General features: G+C 42.8%; 2 protein-coding genes and 1 long non-coding RNA gene across 5 annotated transcripts; 2 read left to right on the top strand and 1 right to left on the bottom strand.

Annotated features, from left to right (window-relative positions):
- Positions 1 to 68: 68 nt before the first annotated feature.
- tpm3 (tropomyosin 3) lies at positions 69 to 4,897 on the top strand. Of its 2 annotated transcripts, XM_085901371.1 has the most exons (10): positions 69 to 1,905; positions 1,987 to 2,112; positions 2,932 to 3,065; positions 3,340 to 3,457; positions 3,528 to 3,598; positions 3,700 to 3,775; positions 3,855 to 3,917; positions 3,992 to 4,061; positions 4,233 to 4,311; positions 4,384 to 4,586. In XM_085901371.1, the coding sequence occupies exons 1-10, from the start codon at positions 1,792 to 1,794 to the stop codon at positions 4,385 to 4,387; spliced, it is 855 nt and encodes a 284-aa protein (XP_085757497.1). In that variant the 5' UTR covers positions 69 to 1,791; the 3' UTR covers positions 4,388 to 4,586. The 2 variants fall into 2 exon arrangements, with proteins under 2 accessions (XP_085757497.1, XP_085757498.1); XM_085901372.1 differs by having other exon boundaries at positions 4,233 to 4,897.
- A 121-nt stretch (positions 4,898 to 5,018) lies between these two features.
- LOC147041027 (death-associated protein kinase 2) lies at positions 5,019 to 9,545 on the bottom strand. Of its 2 annotated transcripts, none has more exons than XM_085901366.1 (12): positions 9,332 to 9,545; positions 7,616 to 7,776; positions 7,286 to 7,507; positions 7,025 to 7,163; positions 6,819 to 6,948; positions 6,234 to 6,282; positions 6,097 to 6,123; positions 5,852 to 6,004; positions 5,643 to 5,694; positions 5,478 to 5,567; positions 5,318 to 5,398; positions 5,019 to 5,210 (listed from the first exon to the last, which is right to left on the bottom strand). In XM_085901366.1, the coding sequence occupies exons 2-12, from the start codon at positions 7,675 to 7,677 to the stop codon at positions 5,130 to 5,132; spliced, it is 1,086 nt and encodes a 361-aa protein (XP_085757492.1). In that variant the 5' UTR covers positions 7,678 to 7,776; positions 9,332 to 9,545; the 3' UTR covers positions 5,019 to 5,129. The 2 variants fall into 2 exon arrangements, with proteins under 2 accessions (XP_085757492.1, XP_085757493.1); XM_085901367.1 differs by having other exon boundaries at positions 5,649 to 5,694; positions 9,332 to 9,543.
- On the top strand, positions 5,254 to 8,550 carry LOC147041028 (uncharacterized). The gene is made up of 3 exons (XR_015063005.1): positions 5,254 to 6,968; positions 7,065 to 7,183; positions 7,255 to 8,550. It is a non-coding gene; the product is annotated as an uncharacterized LOC147041028 (long non-coding RNA).
- Positions 9,546 to 9,620: the final 75 nt, after the last annotated feature.

Below are 9,620 nucleotides of genomic sequence, written 5' to 3'. Positions count from 1 at the left end.
CCTAATCCCACAGACAATGTCAGCCAAAAGATGGTTATTAATAACCCGCAGGGGCCCACAGAGAGGAATAACTGACATAGTCACAGCCCCCTTGTTGCCCCCACCTCCATCGGTCCATATATACGCTTGTCGTTGCCACTGTGCCCCCCTCCCAGGAGACCCCCAATTATAGTCGGCGCAGGCCAGGTGATGGACTACAGTTACAAGGCAGGAATGTCCAGCCACCGACTCTTCTGTGTGTGCCGTCCGGTTGGACGTTTCTCACTCGCTCGCTCCTTCATCGTGTCCTCACACAAACGACTCAGTCACAATGCATTTTAATGACATGCTTTATTGCGCATCCTTTCTACGTGCGTCACTTTTTGATATGCGATTTATTAGCCTCAGCTTTAGTATTAACACAATTGTAAATAAACGAGTGATTACTCTTTTCATATTGCAATTCAGTTACATTTCTAATGATGTACCAACTCCCAGTTAATGTGTTTGGATGTAATTTGTCTCCAACATCCCCAGGTTGCGACAAAGTACCGTATTTTCCGGACTATAAGGCGCACCTAAAAACCCCAAAATTTCTCAAAAGCTGACAGTACGCCGTATAGTCCGGTGCGCCTTATATATGGACCAAATTCCTAAATTTAAACAGGCCCGAAGCATTGTGTCATGAAATCAATCATAAATGGCCCGCTGAAGACTATGAATCATGAATCAAAAAGACTATGGATCATTATTTTGTGATTATAAAGTAATATGTTGCGTCTGAAGTTGAAATAAAAAAGATAAAATGGAAATGATTTGATTTGGATTAAAAATCAGACATGATGCATTAATAGTGCGCCTTATATAAGGACAAAGTTTTAAAATGGGCCATTCATTGAAGGTGCGCCTTATAGTCCAGAAAACACGGTAACTGCAATTTTAAGTAGGAATATAATACAACTGCAAAAAAATAATGCTTGTATTTTAGTATTGTTAGGTATTTGTTATTGAAGACAATCAGGAAGTGAAGCCAATTACATGCACAGACACACACTCACACACACTTTCTCTCACATGTACGCGCACACACTATCTCTCACAAATTTGTAAGCTGGTGTGGGACATGCTGTCGTTGACGTTGAGTCAGAGAGCAAGCGGCGAGGCTGCGGCATTACAGTATGTCGCAGTGCAAACTCACAGAGTGTCACACCAGATTAGAACAGACTTGTGCTCACTTGACGGCGTCAACAGCTGTGAGTCAACATGCTAAACTAGTAGCATTACTCACGACACACACACACACATTAACCTTTTCTTATTTCGACCAGAACAAGACGACGACTCATAGTGGGTTGAGCCTAAGCTTGCAAATGTCACATGACCAAACCAAGCTAACAGGTGAGCTGTGACCGTCACTACCTGAGGCACTGTGATGTCATTTTCAGTCGACAGCAAGTGGCAGTGCAAGACAAAATACGTGAAGGTAAAAGACAAATGGAGTTCAATTACATTTTGAAATGAATAACAAAATGCTGGAATTATATTTAAGAATAAAAAAACTAAGTGAAAGGAGAAGCGCAGGATGCTGCAAGTCAGGGTGTGTCCAAATGGAGGGTGCGTCCACAGGGATGATCCCAAAGTGGGGGCGTCCCCCTCCTCGGCCCCCCGTATAAAAGTCCGTCCTCCATCTTGGTCAGAGTTTGGTGTCTCATCCCCGTTGCCAGGCTTGGGCATCCGTCATCCTGTCCTTCTGTCCGTCCTCATCTCATTGTCCTCTCTGCTAAAGAAAGAAAATAACAATAGTAAGCCAAAATGGAGGCCATCAAGAAGAAGATGCTGATGCTCAAGCTGGACAAGGAGAACGCTCTGGACCAGGCCGAGCAAGCGGAAGCCGACAAGAAAGCGGCGGAGGACAGAAGCAAACAGGTGGGCCACTAATTCCCTGCCACTGAAATATTAGGCGACAATAACTACAACAATGGCCGACTGTTTTTTTTGTTGCTGCAGCATGAAGACGAGCTCCTGCAGATGCAGAAGAAGCTGAAGGGGACGGAGGACGAGCTGGACAAATACTCTGAGGCGCTCAAGGATGCTCAAGAGAAGCTGGAGGTGGCCGACAAGAAGGCTGCCGATGTGAGTGACCAACAAAAAAAAGCACCAGCACTTTTTTAAAGTGGTCATATTGCTTGATCAAAGCTGCCAGTGTAAATCAAGCCTCATCAAGACACACTGTGCATTCCATTCTCCTCATGCTCTGGATGGAGACCCCCGCCCCCCCCCCACCCACCCCCAGCACATGCACACGCACAGCTGTCGAGGGGATTCAGGGCTCCCGCTTGGGCCATGATGTCAGCCGCTAAACCTCGACTCGTAGCTTAACAATGGCCCCGCTCCTTTTTAGGTGCAAGCCTGTTTGAGCGCTACCTGATAGCGGCCAAGACATTTTATTTCTGGAAAATGTCTTGTTTGAATTTAGTTTTATGTATTCTTTTTTTTTTTTTTTTACATATTCAGTGATCCCTCGCTACTTCGCGTTTCGTTTATCGCGGCTTCACTACATTGCAGATTTTTTTTTCAAAATTAAAAAAACATTTAAAAGTTCTAATAAAACTTCTAATTTCAGAAAACATGTGTCTAAACTTTAGGACAATGTAGTATTGCTCCAAATGTTCGTTTACATTCCTTTAGAAGTCCGTTTTCACGTGTTAGCACGATCCTGAATAAGCATCTTTCCGCTAACTCGTTAGCCTGCCCAGTACTTCTTGTTGGTGACCGACCGTACTTCGTGGATTTCACTTATCGCGGGTGGTTTTTAGAATCAATTATCCGCGATAAACGAGGGATTACTGTACATATAAAAGCAATCCCGAAGATAATTTACATCCTTCATGTCAAATTTTATCGTTACCTGCTTCATCGTACCAGTTTGTGTGACTCCGCCTGTGTGCACAGGCCGAGGCAGAGGTGGCCTCCCTGAACAGGCGCATCCAGCTTGTGGAGGAAGAGTTGGACCGAGCTCAGGAGAGGCTGGCCACCGCTCTGCAGAAGCTGGAGGAGGCCGAAAAGGCGGCCGATGAGAGCGAAAGGTAATCGTTGAAATGGAGGATGCTCCAAGCAAAAGAGAAAAAAAATTGGACGTATAAATATCCAAATATTCAAACCATTTGACGTAAAGAATTGTATACTAGCTAACACCACCTTGAGAGACATTGCGCAATGTCTGCTAGAACTTGACACAATAATTTTGGCATTTATATTCAATTACATGGACGATTACAAACACCATCAACTCATAAAAACCACCAAGATTCCACCAGATGGCGACAAAGGATTTTTAATATTCCTTATTTGCCTGTGCAGAGGCATGAAGGTGATTGAGAACAGGGCCTTGAAGGATGAGGAGAAGATGGAGCTTCAGGAGATCCAGCTGAAGGAGGCCAAGCACATCGCAGAAGACTCGGACCGCAAGTACGAGGAGGTGAGTCGGACCTCCACACTTCCTGCATGTAGGTAAACCCATTTACTTTGGGAATGTCGTGGTGGTGCAGGTGGCTCGTAAGCTGGTGATCGTGGAAGGCGAGCTGGAGCGTACGGAGGAGAGAGCCGAGCTGGCTGAGGCGTGAGTTTCTCGCCACACGTTTTCTTTTTTTTAAACCTGCTTCCATGTTGCCACAGAACAGTTGACTCATAAGTTGACTTGTTTTTGTTCAACATAAACAGTAAATGTGCCGAGCTGGAGGAGGAACTGAAGAACGTCACCAACAACCTGAAGTCTCTGGAGGCTCAGGCGGAGAAGGTAAGCCAGCATGACTCACAACTACAAAATGGCGAGATACTGTGTGCATGTTTTCATCTGAGTAAATTTGTCCACACAGTACTCCCAGAAGGAGGACAAATACGAGGAGGAGATCAAGATCCTGACAGATAAACTCAAAGAGGTAAGAAAGGCTCAAATATTTTGAATCACTTCAAGAGATGGAAATATTTATATGAAATGTTTTGTGGTGATTAGGCTGAGACCAGAGCGGAGTTTGCTGAGAGGTCTGTGGCCAAGCTGGAGAAGACTATTGATGATCTGGAAGGTAAGAAAACACCAAGCACTCTTCAACGTGTGGGTTGTTTTATTGTACAGAGGTTCAACATTTTCTTACTTGGATGACATATTGGAATATTATTTCAAACTTCACCTGTATAGAAAGACAAATGAAGTTTTTACCTTCCTCACCGTTAATTGTCGTGTTGCTTTATCTCAGACGAGCTGTACGCGCAGAAACTCAAGTACAAAGCCATCAGCGAGGAACTGGACCACGCGCTCAATGACATGACCTCCATGTAAGACACGCATGACTTTTCATCTGAAGTTTTTTTTTTATTTTTAAAAACCCAATATTTTTTGTTTTCTAGCTAAACACCCAGGAAGCCCTACTCCCCTCCGCTTCTTCTTCCTCTTCCACGACGTTTCTCGCACTTTCACAAACCTTCATCCATTTTCTCAACCGCTTTATCCTCACCGTTTTGCAAAATCCAACCCAAAACTTTCATTTCGGTCCCTGTCAAACTTTTTCTTTGTTATTCTTTGTAACGCTATTAAAAATTAGAGGAAGGTCTCGCTTTTCAGACTTTTTACATCTTTCAAAAAGGAAAAAAAATAATCTGGGGATGGAGCAGATTTCCTTCAATGATCTAGACCAGCCCGAAATCAGCAAGTTGTTTGGTGAGTTGTATTTTTTTTCTAATTTGATGAAGGAGATAACACAACATGTGGATAAAAGCTAAAACATGACCAAGCATAGCCTGTACAGTTATTTAAACAATTAATTCTTTCTTATGGGGGATTAAAATATTGAGGTAGGAATGTTTTTGGAATGGAAAGTCAACATTGAGCTTTTGGAGGGCATAAAATGCAGAACAAAGTTTTCATGCTGCTGTTTTTTTTCCACTCGCATTTCCCATTACAGGATGACATTTCAAACATTTGGCCATTGTATTTGCATGCATAGTTAGTGTGCCTCATGGATATGAAATGAAATGCTCAAACGTCTTTCCATACAACATTTCTTAATCTTATGCTACATCAACATTGAGAATGCAGCAGATTGCCAAATCAAAAGTCTTTCCTTAGGTTCACCGCTGCCCTCTTGTGGCTGATTTTATGAATTGCTACTGAGTCGTCTTCGTAGCAACGATGCAGGTTTGCTCTCTGTGTCCTCCGTGTCACTTTCACACTGTCTCTGGAGGATATTGGGGGGGGGGGGGGGGGGGGGGGGTAGAGTAAATCATAATGCAGCTGAGTAAAATTTGTTTTATCACGTAACTGCTCAGTGTATCGATATTTTACCTCAGGTACGTCAGATTTGCCTTTACACAAAAGTTTTAAGCGGACCAGACGGTTGCAGATCCAAACCATGTTGTATGACATCTGGAGATACCAAAAGCACTGATATATAAATTACAATACAACCAACACGTGTGGATAAAAAAAAAAGTAAATTACGCACCTTCCACTTCCTTCTGGCATTGAATTTCTTGAAATTCTTCATGTTGATGGATGATCGACTCCTCTTCGCTTTCTGTTGTCGCGTCAGGGGCTGCAACAGAAACAGATGGGTCAGTGCTAAAATCAAATTTTAAAAAAATTGACAGAAGAATACAAGAAGACATACTCTAACCTTGATCCACGGGTGAAGGAGACACTCCTCGGCTGTCATTCTGTCACTGCAACACACATTTGGAAAATACATCGCACGTAAAAAATATACTGTATACGGGATTGCTTTGTTGAGAAAAGGGTGAAGCAAAAAAAAAAATTATTTAACAAGGATAAATTGAACATATCTTCAATAAATATGCTGCGATAATAATATATCCCTACCTGATATTCTTGACCAGGAGTTTCTGAATGAAATCTTTGGCTGTGCAGCTGGTGGTGCTGAAGCAATGCGTGTCAAACTCGTAGTTCACAGCCAGGACGTTCCTCAGCGTGTCTTCGTCCGTGTCGCCCTGGAAGGGTGACAAGCCGCTCAAGCTGTGGACACGGCGTATAGAGACACGACTGTGAAACCACAAGTCAGTCTGTTGGTTGATGTCGCACGCCAAGCCATACGTTCGCCAACTTACAGTATGTACGTAATGACGCCAATACTCCTGAAGGGGGTAGAATATGATAAACGTGTCAAGGTAAGGAAAAGTACTTGATTAATCGCAATGTGTAGGACACACAATGGGCAAGGACAGGAAGTGCACGGCATAATCACCACATATCGGCCGCCGTGCCCAAGGGTTCGCTGTTGATCACCTCCGGGGCTGGACAAGATGGGACAAAATGCGTTAGCACTACCTTCAACCAGAACCGAAGTTATTGTCATTAAAAAAAAGTGAAATGTGTCACAATATCACTGTAGCTGTGCCTGCAAATTCGGTACGTGGGCTCCCTCTTGTGGTGAGAAAGAATCACTGACTGTTCCATTGGCCTAAAGTCAATGCATTCATTTTGCAGATGGTGAGATTGACTTAAAATGAAATTTCATTTTCAAAATTACATCCAAAATCTACACACTTTCCAAGCCTTGTTGATTTCAAGAATGTCAAGCTCTAGTGTGTCGCATGTTCCTTCCTTAAGGAGCAAGCGAGTAATCCAATTAGAGTGACACCATTAAAAGTGGATTAAACAAAGCCAGGCTGGAGTTAGTGAAATTTTACAAGTCAGCTCTGACATTGTGGGTGACCATTTTGCACAGAGCTTTTAAAAAAAATTAATTGGATGTTTGTATCTCTGTTAATGCAATTATGGTTTTCCAACATAAAGGTGGACTGAATATAATTAAACGAGCAAGGCTGACCGATGTACTGAGGGGTGCCACTGGAACTCTTGTACTCCTCCCCGGGGACAAAATGGTGGGCGAGACCAAAGTCAATGAGTTTGATGTCGGGATGTGGCGATTCTTTATCCGACAGCATAATGTTTTCTGGCTGAATGGAGATAAAATGAGGTCAGTGTACGATTATGCACGCAGCTTGTTGTCCATGCACGTCACAAACGTTGTACCTTAAGGTCAAAATGGCCGATGTTCTTGCTGTGCATGAAGGCCAGCCCGTCCAGGATCTGCTTCATGAACTCGATGGCCTCGTCTTCTGTCACCATCTCCTTCTCGGCGATGAAGTCAAACAACTCGCCGCCGCTGACACTGGAATTTGTCGATGAAAGGTGAGTGAGATACACAAGATTTGTATACTGACCTTTCAATATGGAACTTTTTTTTTTTTTTCATGGTACAGACGTAGCATAAACATCTCTTGCTCAACTCACATTTCCAAGATGAGCACCACCTCGGAGCGACTATCAAAGACATCCTTTAAGGTGATGATGTTGGGGTGCTGCAGAGCCCGTAGGACCTCCACTTCCTGCTCCACGGATCTTCGTTCCAGGCCCAGAAGGCTACACGTGGTTTTGCGTAGCTTCACAAACTTGCCTGCCCAGTACGTGCCTGTGGCCAACTCGCGGACCCGACGGACTTCACCGAAATGGCCGCTGTGTAAAAACAAAGAAGTTACCGGAAACGCCAAGCTTGAGGTAGGAAAGGGCCTCTTCTGTTTGGATTTGTGAAATTTTAAATTGAATCAGTGTCTTCATCCTGACCTTCCCAGTACTTCCTCGATCTCGTAGAAGTCCTCCACATTCTCAGGCTTGAACACGGCCATGTTGATTCACTTTACAAGGGTTGTTTCCTCTTCTTCCTCCGCGGCTGGTTAATTTATATTAAACCACAAATGGCGCATGATCATCCACAGCGTTGGGACCTAAACAAAAATCCACAGCATTGATAAATCCCCAAATCATTTTTTTATTGTCACCCAAGAATTTTCACATTGATTGTTTTTAAACAGAAAGCTAAAACAAAGTAAGGTAAAAGTAGGGTTGTTTATTGACTGAGATTAGATTTGACTTGCAATCCAGAATAGAAATAAATTAAATAATTAAAATAAAATAAAAAACGCTTCCTGATGCTGGGGCTCCCTTGACTCAGTGGTGACAACATGAAAGTCTGAGGACATCATTTTGCAAGTTGTATTCAACTTCCACTTTCTATTTCACTTCCCAGTTTACAGCATGGAGCTACAGTTCAACCATATTCAATGTATTAGCTGGATTACATGTATTTGCACAGCACCCCTCCAAAAAAAAACAAAAAAAAACAGGATGTTTATTTAACTTGGAATGACAGCATGGAGCATTCAATGACCGTAACTATCTCATTAGCTTCATTTGTGTTAACCATGAGCCTCCAACTTCCCAAAGCATTTACTATCAAACTTTTCTCATGTTTCCTTTTCTATCTGACATGTTCAGTTGAATTCCAGTAAATGAAGGAGTGGCCAGTCTCAAGGGAATGACATGCATTCAATTCCTCTGATGCGTTGTTAGTAACTCAATTGCAATTGTTTTATTGCATCAACCTTTTTTTTCTTTTTCCCTTTGGTTACAAGACATTCAAGACACTTGGGAAATGTTTCACTTTGTACTACGACAAGCTCCGATGATGTAATTCCGGCGAAGCGATTTGAATTACAAGAATCGACCAAACAATAACAAAACTGTGATGTCTCTAAATGTTCTTTGAGCATAGAGCTGCAAAATGCCGCCTATTTGACGGCCTCCTGCAGTTGCCATGTGGCACCCCCGCAGTGAAGCTGTCAAACTATAATGAGCAGGCTGTCCTTCCAACTCATTCTTAGCGCACTGTTAAATCTTATTTGATGGAAATTTTCTGCTGATAACACAATAATGAGTCACACTTTCAAGATTCCCAGCGTGCACGAAAAGCCACAAATTTGTCATTTGAATGTGGCTGCCAGTGCACCTGCAAAGTTAGGAAAACAAGTTGTCCACCACCACAACCATCTCAGCTATTAACATGTAATTACCTGCACATTACTCATGACAAGAGATGCAATAACTAAGTTTAAATGAATTTCATCCCCACCTGCAATTTAAATATTAGTCATATTTTAGTCATTCAAAACAAACCATTTCAATGATCTCAATAAGGCTCTGTTTGGCATCACCATCTATCTAATATTCAGGCAGCCATTGTGACATATGAGCTAAATAATATCACACTGACAACTCAACGTTCTTAAACAGTTTAAAAGTAAAACAAAAATAGTCAAATATTTGGATGTGGTGTCTCAACATGTCCATCTCGTACATGTCAACCTGTTGTGACATGCCGAAGATATGGACTCTATACAAATACGAATACTTGACTTTTAGTATAAAAATAAAATAGAAAAATAATATACAGTTGCAAAAAGCATCGAGTGAAGGTATGCGGGCCGAAGGGAGCTTACTTACCCGGTGCAAGATGTGTTGCTCTCGGTTGGGTTCCCGTGTGAATGCTCGCTGAGTGTCAAACTCACGATGATGATGACGTAGGATGGGAATGCGGAAAGCACTTGCACGTCACGACGTTCTGTTCGGATTAGCTTCACAGCAAACGGGTCTTTTCGGTTCCGAACAACAAGGGTGCGTTCACGGCGCCTCCCAATAAGGGAATTTTGATGCCTCACTGGCGTTTCCTTCGGATTTCGCAATAACGCCTCATTTGGTTTTATAGTCAAGAGTGCATGAATGAACGACGCGC

This window comes from Syngnathus leptorhynchus, chromosome 20 (assembly GCF_054491065.1).
Source record: "Syngnathus leptorhynchus isolate UIUO chromosome 20, UIUO_Slep, whole genome shotgun sequence".
In the NCBI taxonomy this organism is placed as follows: domain Eukaryota; kingdom Metazoa; phylum Chordata; class Actinopteri; order Syngnathiformes; family Syngnathidae; genus Syngnathus; species Syngnathus leptorhynchus.
This window is presented reverse-complemented; position numbering and strand designations above follow the sequence as displayed.

What these genes read in the sequence shown, in the direction of transcription:
- tpm3 (XM_085901372.1), top strand. Translation starts at nt 1,792, where the DNA reads ATGGAGGCCATCAAGAAGAAGATGCTGATGCTCAAGCTGGACAAGGAG. An exon ending in TGACAGATAAACTCAAAGAG is followed by an intron (nt 3,918 to 3,991) that starts GTAAGAAAGGCT and finishes TGTGGTGATTAG; the next exon opens with GCTGAGACCAGAGCGGAGTT. An exon ending in GACTATTGATGATCTGGAAG is followed by an intron (nt 4,062 to 4,232) that starts GTAAGAAAACAC and finishes GCTTTATCTCAG; the next exon opens with ACGAGCTGTACGCGCAGAAA.
- LOC147041027 (XM_085901366.1), bottom strand. Translation starts at nt 7,677, where the DNA reads ATGGCCGTGTTCAAGCCTGAGAATGTGGAGGACTTCTACGAGATCGAG. An exon ending in TGGCACCCCTCAGTACATCG is followed by an intron (nt 6,283 to 6,818) that starts GTCAGCCTTGCT and finishes CATCTTGTCCAG; the next exon opens with CCCCGGAGGTGATCAACAGC. An exon ending in CTCCTGGTCAAGAATATCAG is followed by an intron (nt 5,695 to 5,851) that starts GTAGGGATATAT and finishes TGTGTGTTGCAG; the next exon opens with TGACAGAATGACAGCCGAGG.